Below are 25,556 nucleotides of genomic sequence, written 5' to 3'. Positions count from 1 at the left end.
GCCCATTTTAGCGGGGGCGGTCGCTTGAATTAACACAGGAAAGGGGGAGGGGGGCGTGGTCATTACTTTTTGTTTTTACTAGCAAGAAAACCCTGTAATGGCATAAATACTGTTAATGTGTGCTCCCAGTGTGGTCCCGCTCATTTGTTTTAGTTGGTGATAGCAGATGAATGGCAAGCACTGAAGAGAGGGGGAGGGGGTGTTGACAGGCTATGGGAAGGGGGGTGGGCGATCGCCTCTACAGCCGCCTCTGGATCTGCCACTGCATTATATAAAACAGTTTTGAGACCAGTTTTCCAGCCACGCGATAGCAGATTGCCTTTTTGTGTCGCATCGTTGGCTACACCGGCTGCTCTGGCTCCCAAACCAAGTCATGTAAACAACCAGCCACAAATTAAACATCGTGGCAAAGGCGTCGGCATTGGATCACGTCAGGGCTATTGCGAACTACCTGTGCTGCACGTCAAAGCTTATGGCCTTGACAAAGACACGTTCATTGAGAGCCTTGTTTTAATTGCGATCGCTGAGAACACCGATATAGAAGGTGCAGCAGCAGCGAATCTGCATGCCCCATTGTGTCTCACTTTTGCACTGCCAGCTGAATCCGTCTCTGCCACTGCGTCTGCTTGTTTCGTTTCTGCTCGCGTATCTATCGAAACCACGTTTGTAAAGGTCTAAACTGTTTCTCTTCAATGCTTTCCATGCATAACTAGAACTCTGTACGAACTTTAATGCTCAGAAAATGTGCCAAATGGAATGAATTCTCATGCAGCGATGGTGGCATGTTCGAGGGGCAGAACAAATTTGAGCATTTTCGACTTACGCTGATATGGTTTTCCGGCTGCTGTGGCGTTTTCGCTTGAATTATCCAGTGCGAAATCTCCAGGACTGATTTTTTTTTTGGTCGACTTTGCGGCAAGGTTAATAGTCTTAAGCGGCAATGCGAGTGAATTTATAGTGAGCTTCGCCGCTTTCGCTCTCTTTGATGTCAAGTGTGAACGTGTTGCGCCAGCAGCATGAGTGAGGGAACCGCAGCACATTATTGAGAGACAGTGAAGGCGAGGAAGTTCACAAGAACATCGTGGACATTTTTCAGTAAGAAGTAGTTGCCAATAACGTTATTGTTCATCTTCATTATCAACTTTAACTTCTTCTTGGTTCATACGAATTCTGGATGATACGAATATTTTGCAGACTCCCTTCGAATTTGTATTGTAGAGATTCTACAGTATTTGGAAAAGCCCTGAATGCTTATTTATTCAGTTCTGTTAATGGTAGTTCTGGCGCAGGAAAGTTTTTTAGACGAATCCTTTCTGTAAAGAGCACATATTGCGCCAGCCAACTTGCACCTGATTTTTGTAGGTACTACAAAATACAGGTTGAGGCATGCCGCAGGTGTTTGTTTGCCCCCTCATCTCTGAAGCCATGTTATCTTGCATCATCCCCTGCAAGTCCAACCAGTGGTGTTCTTTTTCCCGTCTTTCTATGAAAAACTCATTTTGCTTGCATTTGTTACGCTCGTGTCAGATCTGGCCAGATTCAGCTCCTAAATTTGATCGGCACCTGTCAGAAAATTTGTTTTACATAGTCTAAAATTATTTTTTAATTTGCCTATAATGCTCCCCGGCATCGTATAAAGCAGTGGTTCTTGGAGATGGATGTTTTGGAGACCTCTTGTGGACTAGTGAAAGTTATGAGTCCTCTGCTGCTGGTAGTGAAAGGGGAGGGGGGGGATCTGAAATTAACACATGCAGTTCAGAAAAATTGATGGACATGATTGGTGTAGATTCATTATGACAACTTGGCAGTGCAAACAAAGTAAAATGGCTCACAAACAAGCGCAGACTGAAACTGGTTTATTCGTAGAAGAAATATATATATATAATAAAACACGTGAGGAAAGAGGGTTACACGAGGAAGAGTCATTTGAAGTCAGCTGCTGTCCAGAAATGCAACCATGCAATCTAAAAGCGCTATAGAGTGCGAAAAGACGCAAACATCAGTGTTCTATAAAAAAAAATTACGACTATCTCCCCGAAGGTAACCCTAATAAGATGCGAAGCAGCAGTGATGTGCACGGCGTTGACCCGTTAAAACGGGCGTCGACGCGGGTGCTGGAAGAATGGTTTGAAGCAAAACCCAGTGTAGCATCTACTCGAGTAAGCGTTTGTTTGAAATGCAAAGACATGGCAGGTGGTAGGTTGGGTTTCATGTAAGTTTCGTTGCAGATAAATGAGCAGAAAGAGTGTTTCCACTTGTCAATCGGTCGAGCGTTGCAGGTGGTGGAGAGGGCGAAGCGAGAGGTGTTGCGAGCGGGCGGAGTAGCCTGCAGGTGTGCGCGTTGTGGTGAGCATGCTACGGGTGAGGGAGAGTGATGTTTATATGCAGCTGTGGCCTGAGCTACCGTATAAACTGGACTATAGGTCGAGTGGGAATACAGGTCGACACCCCAAGTTCAGGTTACCGAAAATGAAAAAAAGGAAAACAACCCAGAACTGCCAAACGAGGTTTATTCGCGAATTGGGCGCATCGCACCCCCGATCGTCGGAGCTCCCCTCAACCACTATCACAACTGTTCCTATTCATCAGACGAAGCACCACTGTCTTCTGAAGATGAGAGTTTGTAGCTGGCCGCCTGCCACAGTGCGTTGTCTTCCGTGCCGTACAGCGAGTTGCTGATGGAAAATTTCTTAAAAGCATTTTCCACCATGGAATCTGGCAAGGAACACCAGACGGAAAGCACCCAGCCACAAACAGTCGCAAGCGGAGGCCTCTGTAGGCAGCCTGTCGGTGTCTTTGGGTTGTCGCTGGACATCCACTTTTGGTACTCCAGCCGCACTCGTTCCTTGAACGGCTTGTTTAGCACAACCTCGAGCAGTTGGAGGGGCCCCGCCACGGTGGTCTAGTAGCCGTTGGAGGGGCCCCGCCACGGTGGTCTAGGCTAGGGTACTCGGCTGCTGACCCGCAGGTTGCGGGTTCGAATCCCGGCTGTGGCGGCTGCATTTCCGATGGAGGCGGAAATGTTGTAGGCCCGTGTACTCAGATTTGGGTGCACGTTAAAGAACCCCAGGTGTTCAAAATTTCTGGAGCCCTCCACTACGGCGTCTCTCATAATCAAATGGTGGTTTTGGGACGTTAAACCTCACATATCAATCAATCAGTTGGAGGGTGGACGTCATACCACCTGGTATCATGGTGAGGTCAGTTTTTCTATCGCCCACTGCACGCTTCACAGTGTCAGTTAATGACCACAAAATGCATCTATCACCAGCACGCTGCAAAGACGGAGCAGTGCACCTGGCCGATGGTTCCAAACTACTCTATCCATTCGAGCATTATGGCCTCGTCCATGTATCCCCGTTAACGCGAACGACAACACCGATTGGGAACACTTTCTTCAACATTGTCTTGCGTTTGAAAATGATGAAGAGCGGAAGCTTTCTACCATCTGCCATGCATTGCGGCATGATGGTGAAGCGCGAGTGCTCGTTGCCAGTGGACAACAGCTTCATATCCTTGGCGCCACGCTGCAGGATCATGGTCGTTGAAAGCATGTCAAACCACTTGGGGGTCTCATCAGCACTGTCAATCTGCCCCACCATGTAGTTGTTTTGCTCTTGAAGTCTGTTCACGAAGCCCTAAAAGTTTATAAGCTTGTCCTTGAACTCGTCTGGAAACTTCTGACAGATAAATGTGCGCCACCGGAAAGAAAATTCTTTGCATCTCATGCATCGACGCACCCAAGAGTTTGGTGCATGAAACTCTTCTCTAGTGAGCCCAGCTTCTCGAGCGAGTTACACAGCCTTCTTGCGAATGGTATCTACGGTCTTTGGCAGCGAGCATGCGTGAACTTCCCACACAAAGTTGCCTAGCCTATCCTCCAGCTGTGGATGAACCGCACTTCGCCCACCAAATTACATTTTCCGAGGATTGCACATCTTCAGCTTTCCTTTCTGCACCCTCCAATAGCGCAGGCTTTTTTCTGATACACCCAAGTGGCGCCGAGCTGCCATGTTCTTATTTGCTTCTGCAAACTCAACAACCTCTAGTTTAAACGCAGCTGAGTACCGCCTTTTCGTACCGCTACTCGTATTTAGTGAACGAAAAAAAGATACTAAAAATAAAACCCACTGTCAAGCAGAGGGAAAACTTGGGACAGATCGGAGGCAAATCACGAACGCAAAAAAAAACAGACAAGAGAGAAGGAAAAAACAACTTATTAGATTTGGATGCGGATATAGCCGTGTCCGGCTTCTCATGCACATGCAAGCCACATGTTGCCAGACAGTAGCGCACTGTCGGATAGACACCCAATAAATCAGACGAGGGGCAACTTTAGCTCGTTCTTTTATTGGAAATATCGACTTATGTTCCAGTTTATACGGTACTTGGCACCGTGCCAACACCTGTGACGAGGGGCACGCGTTTCTGCGCGTTCATAAGGATGTGCATACATACGCTGTTACACACGAGTCGAAGAGCTGCTTCGAATCTAAAAAGGGGCTTCAGCAATGTCTCTAATATTCGTGCCATGATGGACGTACGAAACAGGTGTGTGTGAAAATTCTGGTGCGCAAGCACACATTTGGCAATGGGCAGACAAGTGCAAACCTGGTGCGCGTTGTAGTGCTCTCTCAAGCGCTTATTCAGGCAGCATCCAGTCTGCCCGATATATACCCTGCTGCAAGACAATGGCATGCATGAAACATTCATTCGCCGCCGAAAATTGCAGCAGTTGCAAAGTAGAGTTGTGATATCAATCATTTTACTAACATTCGAGCAAATGTTGTTTATTGCATACCATTGTCTTGCAACAGCGTATTACAGCGAAAGCTGTTAGATCACAACTCAGGTCTCTCGCAGCGCCACCTCCGCCGGTGTCCATAACCTTTGTCGCAGGAAATAAGAAAACCCTAGTACCAATGACACTGTGGGATTCGAACCCGGGTCTGCTGGGGGCCAGCCCAGTAGTCTACCACTGAGCTACGCCGGTGTTAGTGACTTGTTGGTAAACTTGCCTTAGGCAGGCTTGCTGTCGGCAAAGCAATCGCGGTAATACGACTTACAAAGCGTTTTAAAACAAGGAAAGAACACCCAGTCGTTGCACAATGCGAGTAGCATAACGAGTGGGCCGTCAATGCTCCAACCCATTACAAAAGCTTGTTCTTGTTCTACTATTAACTGTAGCGCACACCTACTTCAGGCATAATTTCTCATCGTCGTCAGCTGCTGCATGAGCAATTGGCACGAAATTCCTGGCAAATGTTTTGCGTATACCATGCTTCTGAGAATCACGAAAAATAGCATAGGGAATGCCGGCCTACTAATAAACTAAAATTTTTTATTATTAATGCTGTAGTGGGTATCAAGCTTGTGTGCTTGCAGCAGTTACCCAATGAGTGTTTAGAAGGCGCTCTGAAAGGCTGCTCTTCTAGCTTTCGCTGTGACTGTGCTGCACTTTCCGCACAGGCCTGGTGTTTTTATATTAGGCAGGCTGGATGCCACCTGAGCATGCACTTGCGAAAACAAAAATATTCAGTTCGCTCGATGCTGCGGGAAGAAAGGGAATGTGTGATTCTATTTCATGACATTTTTTTGCTAGTGTCAGCAGATTGTGAATTCCTAGAATTGTGTGTTGGTGTGTTTTGGAACTCTTTGTTGCAGCCGTAAGATGCAGGAGCTTCATCTCAGATATGAGACGCTGCAGAACGAATCACTTGGGCCAACAATGCAGCATGAGGTTAGTGGCTGTTTCTTCATCCTTGCGTGTGCACGAATGAATCTTCTTAACAGTGTGAGATGTCAAGGGAAACTCTTAAGAAAGTTGAAGAGTGCGGAGCTTGGTGAAACGATGCTTTTGTGAGGAATAATCAGCAATTCATTTTAAAGGTAAATGTACTTTTAATCATGGAGCAACAGCGCCCCTTGTGTTATGCTTTTCACTCTTGCTCACCAATCGTCTGCTTATCAATAGGGCCATTGATCAGTAGTGGAAAGCATAGAGGGCATCGAAGGCATTGCTCCGCGATAGCACCCCAGGTTAGTTTGACCTTGTTAGGAAATCTTGCCTGTTACACATGAGACAAAAGTGTTATTTCAATCCTGAAATTAGCCTTTCCCAAATTATTCGAACGTGTGTCTGAGTCCGATAGGACTGACTACAATGGTTCTTCCAATACATCCAGTGCTAAGCACCCCATAGACACAACACTGCAGCTTTTTGAGTGGCGGGTTGCTGTCACCATTGGTTTTAAATGCGTGTTAGACGGCTAGCTATGTTTGAATTATGAGGTGTTTGCTCATTTCAGGATCAGATGTTTTTGTTGAAATAGAGTTAACTAAAAACATCTCCTGGACTGTTGTTGAAATAGCAAAATTGTACATTTAAACATTTTTTGCAATAAAGGCTGCCGATGGGCAATCACGACTCCCAAGAACACACGAGCCAAATACTATAGTGCAGCTTGCGGCCTGGAACTGACCATTTGTTCTCAGTCAGCGACAAATCGCTTTTTCTCTCGACAGATGATGCTACAGGCTCAAAAATCATTCGCAGGTCAATTGAGCATGGCATGCTTGGTTGTTACTGGGACAGCTACAGGAGGCTGCGACTTGTTTACCTTTGTGTGTACGATCACACTGGAAGGCCGTGCATTTGAGGAACAATAAGGTGCTCAAGGTCACGAGGCACGCTTGAAGTGTTTTCTTCCCTTGTGCCATCCCTCCCTGCTTAGCTTCCTACACTTCGTCGGGACGACAGAAGAGAGAATCCTTGTAACTCCGCTTGTACTGGACAGATCCTAAAATATTTTTGGCGGTGAATTCGTGAGGCTATAAGCTCCTCTGGTGAATCCATTCCATGGTTACTTGGAAAACTGTTGCAGGTCCCCTTAAGGTTAAGAGTGTTCAAGTTGTCGGTGCTGTGCTTGCATTTTTCTTACTGCCTGCTCGCTATAGCCTCATTGTACCTAGTCTTTCGTTATCGTATTTGGAACCTCTCGAGTGTTTTGTTATGTTGTCTTTCCCACCATGTCGTCAAATGCAGAACATCAATCATTGATGAGTTGTGCTCGTGTGCAGGTGAACCAGAAGTCAAGGAGCAGCAGCAGCTCTGAGGAAAAGGTGCAGGTGGGCGAAGAAGAGGAAGAACAAAAGGCAAATGAGGAGCCCGAGGAAGCAGCCCCAGAGATTGGCCAGGCCGAAGACGAAAGAGAGCAAGACCGGCGACAGCAACAGCCAGCCCCTATGCTCCCTCGGAGATCTCCACCCGCTTGCATAGAGCTCGAAGAGGAGCTACACGCACTTTCCATTGAGCCGAGGCCCAAGCAGGCACCCTCAGTTGACCACAAGGTCAAGAGGCCAGGTGCGTCTCATTTCAGGGGACAAAAGTCTTCCTGAGAACATATGCAAATGTGCACGTGCACACACACACCACAAAAAAAGGAAAAATAATGGCTACACCACTACAGCTAGGCAATGGTTTTTTATACTTGTTAGCAGGTTGAGCCCTTTGTTTTTGAGTTGCACATCTCTATGGCGAGTTGCATAATTGTAGTCTTAGAGATCAAAGTACATAGCCCATAGTGCATAGGCAAGCTTGAATTGAGGGTGTCGGATATCTTTGTGGGTGGCCAGTTTTTATGTAGATAGTAGGGGTGCGCGAATATGCAAACTTTCGAATATTTTTCTAATAGTGTTTGCTATTTGATTCAATTCACACTATAATTACTCAAACCTCTCAGACAAATACAATCGTCAGATTGGCAGTGGCCCTTTCAGATTATTTTATATGCTTAAGCCCATCGCACTTTTGCACGGTGGCAAAGCTGCCTTTTAGATTCTGCTTTAATTGCAAATGTATTAACATAAAAAAATGCTGGTTCCGACATTTGAGATGCGCTGTGCCATTACAATGGCCTCTTCATATTTTTATATACTTCACCGCATTAAATTTTGGTATTGTGGCAAAGCAAGTTTCAAGGCTCGGTTATGACTGTAAGCGGATCATTTCACAAAAGCGCTGCATTGAACCTGTGTGTTCGAAGTGGGGGCTTTGATTAATGTAGTTTTGGGCCAGAATAACAAAACTTCATTTGCGAAAAAGACTTCGTTGCCACTAAAACGGGGCAACGCCGCATGGTTGGGCCTCTATTCCAAGGCACCGCTGGCTCTTGCCATCCTTTCAGCCCTCCTGACCAGCCTCCGCTGGTCCTCAAGGGCCGGGCTTGACAGCATTGCCTCCCACATCTCTCTGCTGTTGTCCCCTTCCTGTTCTTCGATGTGTGCCGTACTTTCCCACGTGATGCGGTAGAGCATCGGTGTGCTTTCATACCACGGGCATATGTCTCTGTATGCTGTGGGGTGGTATGCATGCAATCTGTGGATGTTGTTGGTGTAACGTCGCAGAATCCATGGCCGGAAGGTTCTCGTGTGGAAAATCTGAAAAAAGTCGGACGATGACTTTCGGGATCCAAACTTATGTTTTTATACATTAACGTCTATAAGGTATGAGAAAGTCTGATCTTGAAGGGACCATGCCCTTGTTCGCCAAATAATTTGGGCTTCCACGAAAGTTCTAAGAGGGGGATAGGCTGAGCAAATAACATCAGTGCCTTTCACTTGTAAAATGTTGTTGGAAACACTTTGGTTGCACAAAATTGGGTACAGAAGTACAATTCGGCCTCTGCATTGCCTTATTCTTGATAACACAACTACGAAACACCACCCCGCCAGCGCTTTGTTAACCTAGAAGCATTTGAAAAATATTCGACAGCTATTCATAAAATATGTTGATTTGCACTCAAATTTAATACTTCAATTCGCCTTGCGCAGACATTTTTGCTATTCGCTCAACTGCTGTAAATGGGTCTGTCCCTTAGCTCTACAAGAGGGGGTTCCAGGCTTTCTAGTGTTGTGGCTCAACATAAAGCTGGGACTGTGCTGAGCTGCTTCGTGCAGTGAGCGGGGTAGGGCAATTCAAAGAACTGTGTCCTCGTGGCTGCTTTTCGGGCATACTTTGGTTTACAGTTGTAGCAACTCGTTAGGCCTAATGCTCTTTAAAGCTTCCTGTTGCACGTATAGGAATATGAGCTGTACTTCTTCATTGAGCGTTGCTTCTGTCGGATTTTGCTTTTGTATAAACCTTTTTCACAAGCTGCCCCCGGGGCGCCACCATAGTCCTCTCTACGCTGCGCTTAGTAGGCGCGACTCCATAAAACTCACACTGCCGAGGCAGCGTTGTCTGGCTTTGCCCAACATAGCAATATTTTTTTTTTTTTTCGTCTCCTGTGAAAAGATTTGTAGGCATAACAAGAATGGCGTTCAATTTGTGCCGAGAATTCCACTCATTTGCGCGACAAAAGTGGCACGAACCGGGGATTAATATTTGCTTTGCAAAACGCTCCATACATACATGTTCATGTGCATCTAGTTTAGTAGACTGGACTAATGTTATTGTGATGACTAATCACAAACTCTCCAAATGTGCCTGAATAGTTGCTGTCAAACACGTACATCTGACATACAAGGCAGACTGAACGCTGGAAAATTTGATGTTGTAGCTGTTCTATAAAATTTCTTTCAGCAGAGCGGCCTCGGGTGCCGGAGTTCTACGACCTCTACTGGCGCATGGAGCAGGCTGGCGCGTCCTCGGATGTCGAGTCCATGTGGTCCAGCCATGGAGGATCCCCGACCAAGAGCAAGGTCATCTGCCATGCTTTTGATGGGCTAGCGAGAGGGCGGGTTTACCTTCGTGGTGTTTCACATCTGAGGGAAATCTGAAAACTTGTTCATTTTTCACTTTGGCTCATGCCAAGCTATAGGCACTTTTTTTCTCTCTCGACGAGCTTACTTTGAGCTGTGCGGAGTTATCTCATTGCAACTCTGCACAGGTAAACTGTCTACAACTCTGCTAAACAAGGCATGGAAACTTCTTGTGACATATCTACTTACTTGGCCCTCACAAAGTCGTCTGAAATTGATCCACTATGGCACCACTACTTTGGGTTAAACATATGCTACGTTACTAATAAGCCAAGAAATGTAGTAATTTATGCTATCTACATTATTAGCAACTACTACCATATGTTGAAGATTATAAGTCTTTTTTTTTTTTTTTTTTCATAAAATGGCCTTCCAAAGTTCGGGAGTGGACCTATAATCGGAGATGACCTAAATGCAGAATCATGAAGTTGACTTTTCTGAGGGGTCCCACGAACGGTCGTCGTCTGTTTATGTAGAATGGTTCAAGAAGTGCAGAAGGCAGATGCACTATTGCCTCTAATGACCATCACAAAAGATAAAGCAAAAAGTTTTGTGAAATCGAAAAATCTGCATGCTTTCACATTCGTGTGAAAATTTGCTGTCTGGGTTTCTGCTGGCTTTCCAAATCTCACCGCAGGGCAAAGCATGGCCCTGCATGTTTAGACACTGGTGTTTTGAGGGAAATGTCATTCACCACAATTGTTTGTCATCACAAAAGATAAAGCAAAAAGTTTTGTGAAATCGAAAAATCTGCATGCTTTCACATTCGTGTGAAAATTTGCTGTCTGGGTTTTTGCTGGCTTCCCAAATCTCACCGCAGGGTAAAGCATGGCCCTGCATGTTTAGACACTGGTGTTTTGAGGGAAATGTCATTCACCACAATTGTTTGTCTTGTTGGAAAGAAGCCTGGAGAATCTCATTCTTTTTGCTTATAGCAGCATCATCACCAAAATGCCTGTGACATGTTCTGTGTATTGCGCATGGTAGCTTCAGCACAAAGTTTGGCACTTGCAGAACATTTTTCTGTAAAGACTCTTCTCTTTTTCTGTTCAGGCTTTCAGTGCTCTTTCAATCCTAAAAGTCTTACCGAGACTAACACTGCAGTTGCCCACTATATTCGTTCAAGTTTTTTTTTTTCCTCTAAATTTTAATGCCTAAAAAACTGAAGCTGTTCTCTTCTTGTGTGTCGTGTATGAAATTCAAGAATGCCATTAATGCAATGTAATGTTTTTTTTGCTTCAGACGGAACTGCAGATTGCAAAAATAGTACTGATGTTAAAGAAGAAGAAGCCGGACTATTCAGAGTGAGTTTTATTTTCATTTTGCTATTTTTCTATGCTAATCGTATTGCTCATAATGTTGGGCACCACTTTGGAGGTCGAGCCCTAGGAGAAGAAAGACAAAGAAAAGAAAAAGCATCCAATGGGCATGTGATGGCATTTGGCCAATCGCAGCACCGGGTGTCAAAGGAAAGCGCAGGAGAGGATAGGAGCAATTTACATTAGATGTTTTCATTCAGGGGCTCTTTCTTCTAGCCGAGGGGTTCTCGAGCATGTTAATCTCAGGGATCCGCCCTCTCGCCCCCACAGCTTTCATGCATTTTTAGTTTGGCTAACGCTACCTTCACATGCAAAAAGTTCAAAATCAATAGTATATGAAAAATTTGTTCTCTGTCTTGCAATTGAAGTCTCTTGAACCAACAAATCAATGTGAGGCTCAGTAACGGTCAGGCCCAGTCACTTGTCAACTGCTAGATTCAGCAGATTCCTGTGCTCATTTGTCATGTAGGCTAATGTAGAGAATGCCTGTCAGTGTGCTCCAGTGTGGAAAATGCATGAACACTGCACAGCTTTCACAGGTACTAATGAACAATTTAAATTCATAGGTGAACGAGATAGGCAAAATAATGGGAATGTTTAATATACTTATTCAAAGATCCTATTGCAATGTGCACAATTCACAGGGGTGATCCAACAGTTTCAATTGTGCCATTTTGCTACAATTCCCTATCCCTGCACCTTGCTGCGCACATTCAAGTACAGCTTGCGCCTACTGCGGCTGAGTTTACTGGTTTACCTGTTTACATTGGACCGTTTCTGGCCTAAAAATATTGGTCGTAACAAACGCAACTAGCGTCTTTCCATAATGCTGCCGATGCCCTCTACTTGCTCCATTCCAGCAATGTGCTTTTTGTCATTATATTCAGCGTAACTGAAGTATCGGTGCCGCTGTGTTTTTCTGTTAGTGAAAGTTAATTGTGCCATTGGTAGCCTGTCTTGTTTGTTACGGAACCCGCGATATCGCGTAACGTCTTTTTATTATTTTCCCCCCTCGTTCACGAGTTAACTTCGCATACCTTAACGTAGCCACTGTGGGCAATTGGCTGCAGGTATCAGCACTGCGCGCTATGAACGGCCTATTCAAGCAAATTGGCCGTAAAACAATTTGTTCGATATTTCGCAAAGAAGTTGATGCCTCCTAATTGCGCTGCTCAACGTTCTTTTGTATGCCTATCGTAAAGTTAAGCCTAAATATCTACGTATAACGCATCTAGCGCAATGTGGTGCTACATGTTTCTCGCACATATGCGAGCGCTCGTCGCGCATCTCTATAAAGAAATCAACTGAACTTGATGCCTAGCCAGTGCAAATATAAATTGAGTAGTGAGATCAGTCACTAATAAAGAAGTGCTTTGACACATCTGCAACGACGTTAGAACAATCCGTGCTGTCGCCATATGACAAAAAAAAAGTCTGTTCACCACAAGGGTGAAGCAGTGAATGCGATAGCAACAAATTGCAATGTTATAGAAATGAGGTTGGCAGCTCACTCTTTGGGAACCATTATTACGCAACTGTACTTACAAAACTCTCCTTTAAGAGTATGGCCGCTCCAGGAACACTCTTTGACATTATTTTCGTGTTGACGGCTGCTGAGATAATGAGAGTATGTTCTCACTTGCAACGATAGTTTTTTTTGCCTTCATTCTTTGATTCTTTGACTTCTGGGCCAATAAATGCATTTTTGTCGGAATGACCTTTTGACCTTTTGATATCGCATAAACAGTATGGGCCATGCTTACCTTGTCACTAACACGCGTAACCGATTTTGTTCAAGATGTGCGAAAGTGAAGCTTTAGTGACATCTTGTGCAGTGCTGTGAAACCAGAATGTGACACTCGGGTGCTAAAAACCTAATTAATGGCTGCTCTCTGGATGTCTGGCTTGTCTAAACTTCAGCATCATTTGTTGGCCCTGTCCAAATTACAGCAGCATTTATCGGCCTTGTCTAAATTTCAGCGCACTAATAAGAACATTCTCCGAATATTTATGAATGTTTTGCATCAAATGATCCTAAATTTTGTTTTGTCTACTCCAGATTTGCTCCAAAACACAGTTCCTCCTGCTCCAAATCTGCTCCAAAACACTTTTTTTTGCTCCAAAAATTGCTCCAAATTATAAACTGGCTGGATCACTGCTGAATTTATAATGTTCTAGTATGATGAGCATATGTTGTTGAAATGACTGCTGCATGTCTACTGCCTTATCTTTGGCGCCCATCATCAAACAGAAGTGCGCATTGGGTTTATACAAAACCTCGGATATTCTTGTGCAATAACTTGACCACTTGGCTCGTTTTCGGAGTCTGACTCACTACAAGCTGCTAGTGAGGATTATTGCGTAGCTCGCGCGTTCATTTTGTACTTCGTGACGTGCTCATTCACATGTGAGTGTGAGTGATAGCAGTTTTTTAGATCATCTATCACACCTCGGTTCGCCATCCAAGTTACTTGATGAGCACGTAACCAGGGAATTTATCAGTGGCTTGCAGAAGTCTGAAAAGGGACTTGTTAAACCCCTAGAAAACCGCTTTCAGAAACCGTGTAATAGTAGTATACAACTTCATTGTAAAAAGAAAACCAAGTTTGTTATATTATGTAGACTTCATGTTGAAAGCATTTTCGGACACATTGCTGATGCCGGGTTGAAAGCAGATCTCGACCGTCAAGTCAGCCTAGTGGATGCGCCAGTGATACTGTGGAAGTGCTGCGAAAACGCTCTTGCTACAGTACAAAGAGTACTCGGTGAGAGAGAAAGAAGTGTTGGCAAAAGTTGGCTGTCTACAGTACAAAGAGTACTCGGTGAGAGAGAAAGGAGTGTCGGAAAAAGTTGGCTGTCTAAGCCCTGCTAAGTTATGTCGTGAAGTTCTCAGCAACACAATTAATAGAGGAGAAAAACTACTTGGCTTTCACTTTTGTGTACTCTTGGGGGGGAAGCATTGGCGACAGTGTAATCTGTATCGTTGACACTGTTGTGTGTCGCGACATTTGTCTACCACTTCTGCTGATAACTACACAGATGTACCGTACTTACTTGCATGATTTGTGCACCCCTAATATTTTGTCATGTTTACGGGGAAAAAAAATATTTACTCGCACATTTTGCGCTCCCCAACCCGCCCGAGTCAGCTCGCCGGCACGTGCACGAAGGGACCTTGGATCTTTGGATTTTTTAGGTGGGCAGGCCCGTTGAGGCGAGCGCAGCCAAATGGGCTGCGAGTGCGAAGTCCCTCGTTCTGAGGCGTTCCTCCGAACTAGGGTTCCTAGAATACCGTGCACGAACTCTCAAACCTGTTGACGGGTAGCCAGAACTGCTTGAGTGTTTGCCCCCTTTCTCTCCATCTCTACCACTGTGATAATGCACGCTTGCATCACGACACGGGCAACTATGGCACCGGAGGCGTGCGAGCGCCAGTTCGGCCTGCTGTGCCAACTGTTCCCCTGGCTCTCTGTGTCCGCTCTGCAACGCGTGCTTGGTTGATTTTGGAAGTTTAGGTTTCGCCCTTCATCCTTCGCATTTTTACTGTTCTCTTGCGATCAGCTACAGTAATAATGTATACAGCAAAATTTAAGCTGGCTGTTGTGAAGATGGCCGAAGAAAACCGCAATCGTGCCACCGCCAAGCACTCCAGCATGAAGTTCTTCGACGTGTGTCGACCGGCGCGATTGGTATGGAAGAAAGCGAAAGAGTGCGCACTTGCTAAGGTTCCCTGGTGCTGAAGAAGGCGTTCTCAATTATGTGCGAACGCTCAGGTTCATCGGTATCGCCGTGTCGTGGGACCTAGTTTCTCCCAGCTTTTTCGAGAAAAAGCTTCCATAAAATGGGAAATTCGAACGCGCTGGCCAAAACGGAGGCTAACGCGCTTTGGGATGGCAGTGACAGCGGCCGCGACGATGGTTCTCAAGCATCGTAAATTTCTCAAGCAAAGTAAATTCCTAGCCCTGGGGAGGAAATACCAACTCCGCTGTTGTATCAGTTGGTTTTTGTATAATAAAAACTTACTCGGATCTGAATCCAAAGCTAATGCTTCATGTCTGGGTATAGCTCTGCTTCGAAAAATCGGTTTTCCATAAAATTAGTCAGCCCTATGTTGCTTCATGCTATGTCTACTCTGTGAAAGTGGCATGGATCGGAGACCTAAATGTCCCAGGTTTTTTGAGGGCTTGGTGGGAGGTGTCCTGTTTATTTTGTCGAGAGTTGTCTGTGCACGCCTAGTCGGTGAAATAAGGGTACCGAAACTAATTATGACCTGTGGGTGCAGGCAAGAGCTACGCAGGCACGTGGACTGCGTGCGCCAGTCCCAGGGCGGATTCTCACGAATGACCTTCAACCACATCGTGGCACTTGTGCTCGGCCACATGCAAAACAACGTGCAGTAAGTACTGACAAAAAAGCATTGCAGCATGCTTGGTATTGCCAGGGGGGGCTTGATGGTGCGCAACCCCTCATTTCATCACGTAGTGTTGTGTAGTGAGGGTGCTGGCAGGATGCATGTAGTACCACTGGAAGTTCACAGCTGAGGAGATGGAGGTAGTGCAAATGCTGCACGCTCATATGTAAGCAAGAGCAGCTTTTCCCCGTTCCCCCGCCGTAACCGCAAGCGGTTCTAATGGAGAAGCAGACGTGTTATAATGTAGGTACCTTTTTTTTTAATGCGACCAGTTTGATTACTAGTAGTTAATTGTAGTCGGACGCTTTGATGTCATTGAGACAATATCAAAATGTCCCATTCGTGGCGTGGATAGTGTTGTGCATTTACCTTAGTTTTTCGATACGCAGAGCACTGTTGTTGACAATAATAATATTTTAGTTCTCCAATGTTGATCTTTCACTCTGAAGTAAACATTATTTCAGTGTCCCTTTATGGGACATAAGTGAAATAGGGAATCTGTTGAGCGTTCTCAGAGTACCATTTACCACTCTAATGTAGTTATTTTGCCATCCTAGCTTGGTCAATGCAGGAGAAAATCTAGGTCTGAATCTCGCTTTCAAATTTTGTGCACAATGTCACAGATTTCCAAGTTTTATTGTACTTAGGCTACATTGGCTCAAAGAAATTCCCGAAACATTGTAAATTAATTCTTTGGCCCCCTAAAAGAATGATGTATTTATTTTTACTGATTAGAAACTATAAATAACCCAATATACGACATCAAAATGTGTTGTCACTAGCCTTGTGAGAATAGTCGGCTTTAAAAGAGAGGTTTGGGACAGTTTGTGATGCCTACTTGATGAAATGAAGCACCTGAATGGGACAACAAAAGGCACTTCGTCCCATGTGTGTCCTTTTGTAGTGCTGTGAGAATTGAGCTTTATTTCATGAAGTTTTGAAGTGAATTCAAAGCAAATACTAGTGTTTTTAAAAAAGTCTAATCACTTTGAATCAAATTCAAATATATATTGTATACTATAAATGGGCATATTTGTAACTATTTATATAAAAAAAAAATTCTTATTGTCTAACGAGGAAAATGAGCCCTTAAATTTCCACTTCTTTCCTTCATCTTTACAGGGGGTTACATGCAAACGAATATTCAAATCCACATACAGTCGAACCCGGGTATATCGAACTCGCCAAAAAACGTTTATTAGTTTGATATATGGCATAATTCGATATAGGCCTGGTGTAGGTTCTGACACAAAGGCACATAACAAACTTGAAGAAAAGTACTTTATTAATATGGTGGATTACTTGCGTGCCCTACTGTGAAACTTTGCTGGCAAGTGGCTGTCTTGTAATGCACGAAGAGCAGAAAAACCACCGACGCCAGCGGCGTGGGTGGGTTTGTTTTGCTTTGCAAGACCGCAACAAGCTCGGTCAAGCCAACAGCAAGCTCGGTCACCTATTTCACGAAATACGGAGGCGAAGTAGGCACAGAGTAGGTTAAACTCCCGTTGGTTTCAACATTCAGTTACGTGCACTGCAGTATAACAAGTGAGTAGGGCTTGGCCGCCATTTTTCAAAATTCCTTGACTAGCGCTCCTATTGGTCCGCGGTGACCGATTCGGCGGCAGATGCCGCAAAAATCAGTCATAGAGCGATCTGCGCGGAGAGGGCCCTTTCGGCGGATCTCGCCGACGCCGAACCGGATTCGGAGCACTTTCGGCGGCCGGAAGGCTCAGTGTGAACGCGGCCTTAGCTCTGCGAGCGGGCCAGGATCATTTCTTGAAGGGGGTGTTCGCCCGCGCACAACCGGGTCTAACCAACTTTCTCTAGGGTCGCGCCGGCAGTTTTCCCTGCCACCGCGAGGGAAAGCCAACTTGCGAGGACATTTTTGAGGCACATGGAGTTTGATATATCAGTTGTCGTTGCTATTTTCGTTCGATAAAACAGTAACTTTTGCTATATATTCTCAATGTAAACTTACCGTGTTTAGGAATTGTTCGATATACGGCATAATTTGATATAAACGGGTTCGATATAGTCGGGCTCGACTGTATAACGAATCCGGAAGTAACAAAATATTAGTTGTAACGAAGTAAAAGAACACTTTTGCAATAGTGTTAGTACATATCTTTATAACGAATATTCGGATATAACGAACTTATTTTCGTGTAGTATACGATTCTGTTATAAAGAGGTTTAAGTGTGTACACTTGGATAGATGCTTTCATGGCTTTGCACCCCATCACTGCAGTGAAACAACTTTTACAGGGAATTACATGCGGGATAATATACAGGTGAGGCCACATATAACTGCCTCACTTAAAATGAACTTTCGCTCAAATTCAACTATACCAACTTGACCGTGGAAATATGCAATATTTCAATGGCACAAAATCGCACTTACACAACGAACGTCTCTGAGCGTCCCCGATGGGTTACAGCGAACGGAGTTTGCACTCCGGCGACTTCACAGGAAACTACTTTGGACCATCGATAAGGCATCGGCGAGGTGCCCATAGATTCTTATTGTTAAACGCCGACCCTGCCTCCGCACCTCTTTAGTTGTTTCTCTCCACGAACGGTTTTTTGTTAGGCACCCCTCTGTCCTTAGTTGCCCCGCTACTATGAGCACCCCACATCGCCAGACGAGGCTCGTGTTTCCACGTTGCTATCAATCTTTCGAAGACCGGTTGGCCAACTAGTCTCCCCTCAGTTTTTGATCACTGGTTTTCGCGTTGGCGTCGTTAGCCTGGAGTGACCAGGCCATTTGCCAACATCGTCGGCCACTGACTGCACCCGATCGTCTGCGTCTTGTCTGGGTTGGCGTCGTATTGTTCCAGTGCAAGCGCGTACGCTAGCCCATCTACTCTGATAATTCTCGGTTCAATCCATGTTTAGGACTTGTTTTCGCTCACTTCGTATTCTGCTCAGCAAGCCCTTTGCACGCGTGTGGAAGTGTAAAAATGGCTTTTACACGGTACGAATCGCGTCGGTAAGGCTGCACAAGCCCGTCGGCACCACCAAAAGATTCTTTGACTTCTCCCAAATTTTTCTACACGTGAGTTATACATTTCACCTACCTTTCGAGGCAGCTACCCAACCTGCCTTTTTCCTGCGTGTTTTGGTTTTCAAGGTCGCCTTCCCGCCGTATTCTCCCCTTTCTCCACCCTGTTGCAACTCTTCGACCTTCTTTCTCAGGTCTGCTTCTCTCTGCTTATCGCAACTACTTCACCCGTCTCCACCGTTTCGTGACGTCAACCACGCTGGCTCGAATTCCGGAGTTTCGTTATTTGACTAGAGCAGTTCCACGCATTCTGGCTTGTGTGTTGCGTGTGCGCGTCCTACTCGCGTTTGGTGTGCGTGTGTGGTCAGGATGGCGGACGGTAGGCCTTCCGCGCTATTTCATACCGCTCAACAAAACGTCGAAAGTGTGACAGCTTGGCTTGGGCGTTATGCGCGTGTTAGGTACCGCGTTGTAAAGTGCTTGCTCATAGCTGTTAACTATCTGGCAGCCAAATTGCCGTTTCGGGCATGCTGGTATTCAGCCGTGAAGATGGTGAAAGCTTTGGGAGTGTCAGTGGTGGCTACATGTGTGCGAAACTGTTTTCGCCGTGCTGACTTTGTCAACGTCAGGCCCGATGCCAGCCCGAAGCTTCCAAATAGGACCAGTCCGGCAGCGATTTGTAGCGGCGCATTGTCGACTTCGACATGGGAGAGCGGGCGGGACATCTGTTCAACAATTTCATTATGGCCGATGATGCTGACACCGCAGAACCGTGCGTGGATGAGGACATTGTGAATAAAGTGCATTGCAAGAGCGATCTGCAGGAATTGGATGGAAATGGTGACGAAACTTTGGAGTTAAATACGTTAAATACTACTGCAAAGTACTTAAGAAGCAATTAAGGGGAGAAGCGGGTCTCTGAGACCGTAAATTTTATTGAAAATGCTATATTTAGATTCTTCCACTATCGCTGCATAATCTCGCCAATTTTCACGCGTCCTAGACTGGTAATTTAGCCATGAGAGTAGTTTATGCGACGTTAGTGAGTTGAATTTTTGGCGATGGACGCGTGAAAAAACGGGCTTTTTTAGCGCCTTGGTGTTGCTGTTCTACGCTTGCTACAGCAGCTGTCTTGGTCGCATTCGAAAAAGCCGCCCCTTTTCCTTCATATCCCGTCACGCTTGTTTTCATCCACTCAGTATCCGCGTAAAAAAAAATGAATCCATATAAAAAAAAGCCCCGTCACGTGAGCCTATTGGTGTGGTTAGCACACAGGACTAAATCGCGCCTTCCGAATCGCCGGGCCTCCCGAGATATCTGCTGCGTGTGGCAGCTGAGTGCACGCAGCAGACAGCTCGGGGGTGTATGTCACTTTGTACTCGTCGGCTTCCTGAACTCGCGTGAGCTAGCGAGAAATTAGAGCAAGCATCTCTGTATAGTCTCTACGTTCGACAGTATACTGGTACGGCGCTGAACGGCTCGACGAAGCCGCCGGGACAGTGCGATAGGCCTACGCTCTCGGCTGCGTTTTCCCGAGCTGTCTGCTGCGTGCGGCAGTAGAGCGCACGTGAAGCGGCGAGTCTATCTCGCTCACATGTCTTTGTTCTCGTCGGCTTCCTGAAACCGCGCGAGCTAGCGAGAAATTGGAGCAAGCGTTTCTCAAGTCTGCACATTCAGACACTCCGCCGAACCAGCCTGACGAAGCGCGCCGCAGCCACTGGGCGAGTGCGTTAGGCAGGCCTACGCTCTCGGCCACCTTTTGAACCTGGCTTGAACCTTTCATCATGCCGAAGCCGTATCGCAAGTTCGCACCGCTCACAAGTTTGGATAAAAGCGCAAGAAATCTACGGCAAAAAGAGATGATGGCGTGGGTATATTTGATGCGCAGCTAGTACAGGACGGCGCGGCAACGGAACACGATCCGTTGGATGAAACACCGACATCTCCGCCTGTTTCTCCGGCTGCTGCGGACGACGTCGGCGCTAGGCAGCGCATAAGGAAAAACACAACCTTTTTGATGAGGGCCGATTGTGCGCAACAGCAGAAAGGGAGTGCTGATAAGATGAGCACCTTATCAGCAACTTCGGCAAGCGAACGCTCGCGACAGAGCGCGAGGACTTGGACCCGTCTGCGGCTACCTGCAGGATCGTCGATTTATCCGCGATAAACATTCTTGAAAAAACAGCTAAATGCTGGACATGCAGTGGGACCATTTCTATTGAAAAAGGTGAGCATGAATATGGACTTGTGATGAAGCTGATTGCAGAGTGCCGCAATTGTGGACTTGACAGTGAGTGGAGCTCTGGGAGGGTACCCAGTCATGCTAAATGCGCTGCATTCGAGGTCAATATCCGTGCGTCTCGTGCCGTGCAAAGCACAGGGAATAGCCAGGCAGCCCTAAACGACATCTTCTCTGTAATTGGAATTTCTCACAGGGGACTTCACCACAAAAGCTAACAGAGCCATTTGAAAAATAAACTGAATCCTGTGTCAACAAGAGCTGCAGACAAGGTCCTCCATGATTGCGCCATGTCAGTGAAATCATACTAAGATCTGTGCTTTGACAACCCAGGTAATGTGGCAATCTGTTATGATGGTGCATGGATAACCAGAGGCCACCTGTCGCACATTGGTGTAGGTGTTGTTATAGAGCTGTTTTCTGGCTAAGTTTTAAACCGTTGTCCTGTCAAATTTTTGTGCCGGCCGCAAGCGCGCAGAAAAATACAGTGAAGTTCGGGCCACATGGGAGTGAAGCCTTTCCCAAACCTAATTTTGTAATAACACGAATCTACAACGTTCTTCTAAGATTCATGATGACGCCAAAACTGCCATGAAGCCGCATTCTTATAGCCTCAAGCATCCCAACAGAATGGAAACAGTTAAGGATAAGATTTAATGAAGTGTACCTTAGTAACCTGCGCTTTGCCAATGATTTTGCATTGCTGGGTAACTCGGGGGACAAATTGCAACTCATGAGTACAGAGTTAGACAAGGAGAGCAGAAAGGCGGGTCTTAAAATTAATCTGCAGAAAACGAAAGCAATGTACAACAACCTCCGAAGAGAGCAGCGCTTTGAGATAGGTAATAGTGCACTTCAAGTTGGAATTTACTATGTCTACTTAGGACAGCTAATAACCACGGAGTCGAACCACGACACTGAAGTAACTAGAAGAATGGGGTGGAGCACATTTGGCAAGCACTCTCAAATTGTGACAGGTAGATTTCCATTATCCCTCAAGAGGAAGGTATATAACAGCTGTATCTTGCCGGTACTTAGCTACGGAGCCGAAACAAACCTGGCGACTTGCAAAGAGGGTTCAGCTTAAGTTAAGGACGACGCAGTGAGCAATGGAAAGAAAAATGGTAGGTGTAACCTTAAGAGACAAGAACAGAGCAGAGTGGATTAGGGAACAAATGGGGATTAAGGATATCATAGCTGAAATCAAGAAGAGGAAATGGACATAGGCCGGGCATGTAGCGCGTAGACAGGATAACCGCTGGTCATCAAGGGTAACTGAATGGATTCCCAGAGAAGGCAAGCAGGTTAGGGGGAGACAGAAGGTTAGGTGGGCAGATGAGATTAAGATATTTGTGGGTATAAATTGGCAGCAGCAAGCACAGGACGGGGTTAACTGGCGGAACATGGGAGAGGCCTTTGTCCTGCAGTGGACGTAGTCAGGCTGATGATGATGATGATGATGATGACAGGTTCGAAAAGAGGACTGTATAAACCATGTCCAAAAACTAATGGGTACTGCACTATGCAGTCTTTTTCAAAAGCATAAAGGTTCTGGTGCAACACCAAGTGGAAGAGGCTACTTGACAAATGATGTCATAGAGAGATTGTCGAGATACTACGGTTGGGCTCTGAAGTACTATGTTGGTGACGTAAATGGAATGCACGGGGCAGCCATGGCCACATATTATCACGTGACATCGACTGATGAAAGGTCCAACCACACCTTGTGCCCAAGTGGCAGTGACTCATGGTGCAAGCAGAATGCTGCTGCTGCAAGGGGAGTACCGCTGCCAAGGCACACCTACAGCTTTCCACAAAATGTCCGTGATACACTACTTCCAGTCTACGAGCGACTTAATAACAAGGAGTTGCTAAAACGCTGCCAAAGAGGCAAGACGCAAAGTGCAAACGAGGCACTCCATTCTGTCATATGGTCTCTAAGGCCTAGAGAGAAGCATGCTTCACTCATAGCTGTTGAGACTGCAGTTGCTGAGGCCGTGATGCGCTTCAATTCAGGAATGAGAGAAGCCTCCACACGTATCCTCAAAGAACTTCAGCTAGAGCAAAACTCCATAAGCGAGCAACAGGCAGAAGAGGATTCTCGTCGGATCATGAGTGCCTAGCGAAAGCGTTCAGCATCTTCCAGGTTCCTGCTACAAGCAAAGCAGCGGCAACGACAAAAGTGTGACAGACTACTGCCCTGGTGCTTTCTGAGGCATTTATATGCAAAGAGAAACATTTTTGTTTGTGTAGAAATTATTGAAAATACCGAGCTTTGTTTTTTGCCATTTTCTGTTTGTTTTTTGGCCGTCTTTCATTCTTCTGATAAGCGCTTCTCAGCTTTGGTACTCTGCAATTTGATAATTGATAATTTTTGTCTTGATGTGAAGCTGGATGCTTAGTGAGTGCAAGAATGGGCCATATGCAACTGTAGGACACCATAAATTTTTAGAAAAAATGAAATACAAAAATTATCATTTTTTAATAATGGAAGGATGAACTTCTGAACCTCATAACTTTTGTTGTAGGTAAGCTAGAACATGAAACTTGCTTTTTGCACTCTTTGCAGATTGTAGAATGCAATGACATTTAATTAAGCAAGATCTGTCCAGCCAATTAACTGAAAAGGTGATCAAAAGATCTTCCAATTAATGACTAATTAAAAACAAAATGGTAAGAGGTACATAAAAACTGAGTTCATATTTGACATCTGCACATGTAAATACAGCATCTCGTAAGTTTTCATCACCCTAGCTTGAATAGTAAGTAAGATGCCTGATGGCTAAGTGCCTCTTCCCCCTTAATAAACAACTTACCAATATGCTTTTGCAACATAGAGGCATAGAAATAACATACTAACTTGGCTTGATCGCTTTGTTTTCAGTTCTGGCTGATAGCAATATTTTTCGTGACCCATGAGATTCATATCAAGATTCAATCATATGTCAAAACAAGTGTATTATATGTTCACTAAAAAGGCTGTTTGAACGAGTGTTACAGAAAGTTTTTAAAAAACTTTCAGATAAGCACAGAAGATTCTGCCCGTGGAGACAGCATCTCCTTGAAAGTACTGCAGCTCCAGCAAGGACACTGCACGTGGTCATGCCTTCTTTTTCTTCTTCTTTTGAACATTGTTTTCAGTCTACTTTCAATTGTTTTTCTGCTTGCTTTAGTTTGTTCGTTGTGATTTACAAAAGACTGTATATAAGGGCATGCATGCTTTCTGTACAAAGTTTTTAGATTTTTTTTTCCAAGAGAGCGAGCACTAGTCCATTGTGTTGGGCTCCATGAGGCTCGAAAATGTGCTGTATGTGAGGTCGATTGTGGCTGTCTGATCTCTGGGCACATCTAAGAAGAAGTGTGCCAAGTTTGTGCTTTCCTGTGCGAAATGCCATCTTGGCTTCTTGGTTTCTCTACGGTGTCACTTACGAAGCTGCCTTGCCGGTGACTGTGATATAAACTGGTCTCTCAACTATTTTTTTTTTTGCACCATGCGATCCTTTGCCATGTGCTGTGCACGTGGCAAAGTAGTAATACGTTCAAAATGGTTGCGCTTCACCCGGCCTGGCCTTGCCGCAGACGTGCGTGCAGGTTTCGGTCATTATTGCTCAAGAACAAAATAAAACATTTTTGTAAGATTTTCTTCTGCTCGACTTTTCTTGAGCACTTTTTTGTATGTTTATGTCTCAAAAATAAGGCAAGAATAAAGCTCAGTTTATGAAGGCTTATGGAAGGTAAACAATGCTTTCGGTCTTCGTGAAGAATTATAGAATGCTTTGTTGGGCGTGCTGGTTCGTTGCGGAAAAGCTTGGAGCACAAGAACCGATGAGATGGAAGAGAGAAAACTGCTGCGCTCGTGTAGTCTCATCTCGTCTTGTGTCTCGTCCGTTTCTGCGCTTCTCGTAAAGCATGTGCCTTTTTTTGCCTTACAGATAACTAGCTCAAGGTGTGCGAAATGCAACTGTGCTGCGAGTAACGTAATTTCTACATTTGCGTTAGGGGCTCCCCGCAATGCCATGGATGTTATAGATGAACGTTGACTTGCTTTGAAAAAATGCCTGGTGGACTTTGGCCTCTACATTTGTTGCTAGTTTTCAGTGTTCATAACAAAGATGGCAATATGTTGCCTTTACATGGCTGCTCCCAATGTGCACTGCAACTTATTCGTGTTCGCAAAGCTAGGTCTGGCTGCTGTCCAGCTAAGCTTTGAGAAAAGCTTCTCTGAAGTGAGCGTTGCACATCTCAACATGCGAATGCAAGTAGCTACTCAATATGGAAGTCCCATATTTAACTAGTGATAGTTTTAAAATGTTCCTTTTGATGTCTCCGAGTCCGAATGGTAATGGGTGCAAGCTCTGCTCCAAGATCTTGCAATCCGGTCAAGGGTGAAGCATCATAGGGTCCCGGCTTGTCCATTGTGTGTTGTCCCTTCTCATGGTGAAGAGTGATGCTGATAACAATGCAAGGTACCTGCTATGCATCATGGTGTCGGTGATGCTGATGATCTTGTCTGTTGTGCGTCATTACCCACTATATGCCAAGAGGAACAAGCACGTTCCAGAGCACACATTTTTTCTGCCGAAGTTGAAAACAAACGTGAACGCGCTTTTGCCCACGAAAGGCGACGCTGACGAAGATTGCAAGCTAGCGCGTTGGCGAGAGACGCGCTAGCTTGCGATCTTCGTCAGCGTTCGAGAAGCAGCGGCGGCCTTACCGACACAACTAGCGCGTGGTCGCTCATTCACATGCGCGAGTGGTCTACGTCGCCGGTGATTTATGGTAAGAACAGTCCCAAGTGCTATGCCCGCTTGTCATGACTCGCTT

At 45.5% G+C, this 25,556-nt stretch overlaps 1 protein-coding gene and 1 long non-coding RNA gene across 2 annotated transcripts in view; both read left to right on the top strand.

Moving 5' to 3' along the window:
* The window catches only part of LOC119171908 (uncharacterized), a 167,224-nt gene that overhangs the window by 92,255 nt on the left and 49,413 nt on the right, over positions 1 to 25,556 (top strand). The window contains exons 22-26 of the mRNA XM_075893030.1: positions 5,665 to 5,740; positions 7,081 to 7,363; positions 9,584 to 9,702; positions 11,005 to 11,066; positions 15,364 to 15,477. Coding sequence (XP_075749145.1) covers positions 5,665 to 5,740; positions 7,081 to 7,363; positions 9,584 to 9,702; positions 11,005 to 11,066; positions 15,364 to 15,477 — 654 coding nt within the window. The remainder of the gene's footprint in view (positions 1 to 5,664; positions 5,741 to 7,080; positions 7,364 to 9,583; positions 9,703 to 11,004; positions 11,067 to 15,363; positions 15,478 to 25,556) is intronic.
* Positions 19,453 to 24,873, top strand: LOC142814240 (uncharacterized). The gene is made up of 2 exons (XR_012894877.1): positions 19,453 to 20,720; positions 23,755 to 24,873. It is a non-coding gene; the product is annotated as an uncharacterized LOC142814240 (long non-coding RNA).

Source organism: Rhipicephalus microplus, chromosome 4 (assembly GCF_043290135.1).
Source record: "Rhipicephalus microplus isolate Deutch F79 chromosome 4, USDA_Rmic, whole genome shotgun sequence".
NCBI classification, from domain to species: Eukaryota; Metazoa; Arthropoda; class Arachnida; order Ixodida; family Ixodidae; genus Rhipicephalus; species Rhipicephalus microplus.
The sequence above is the reverse complement of the archived record's forward strand: the minus strand, read 5'-3'. Positions and strand labels throughout refer to the sequence as shown.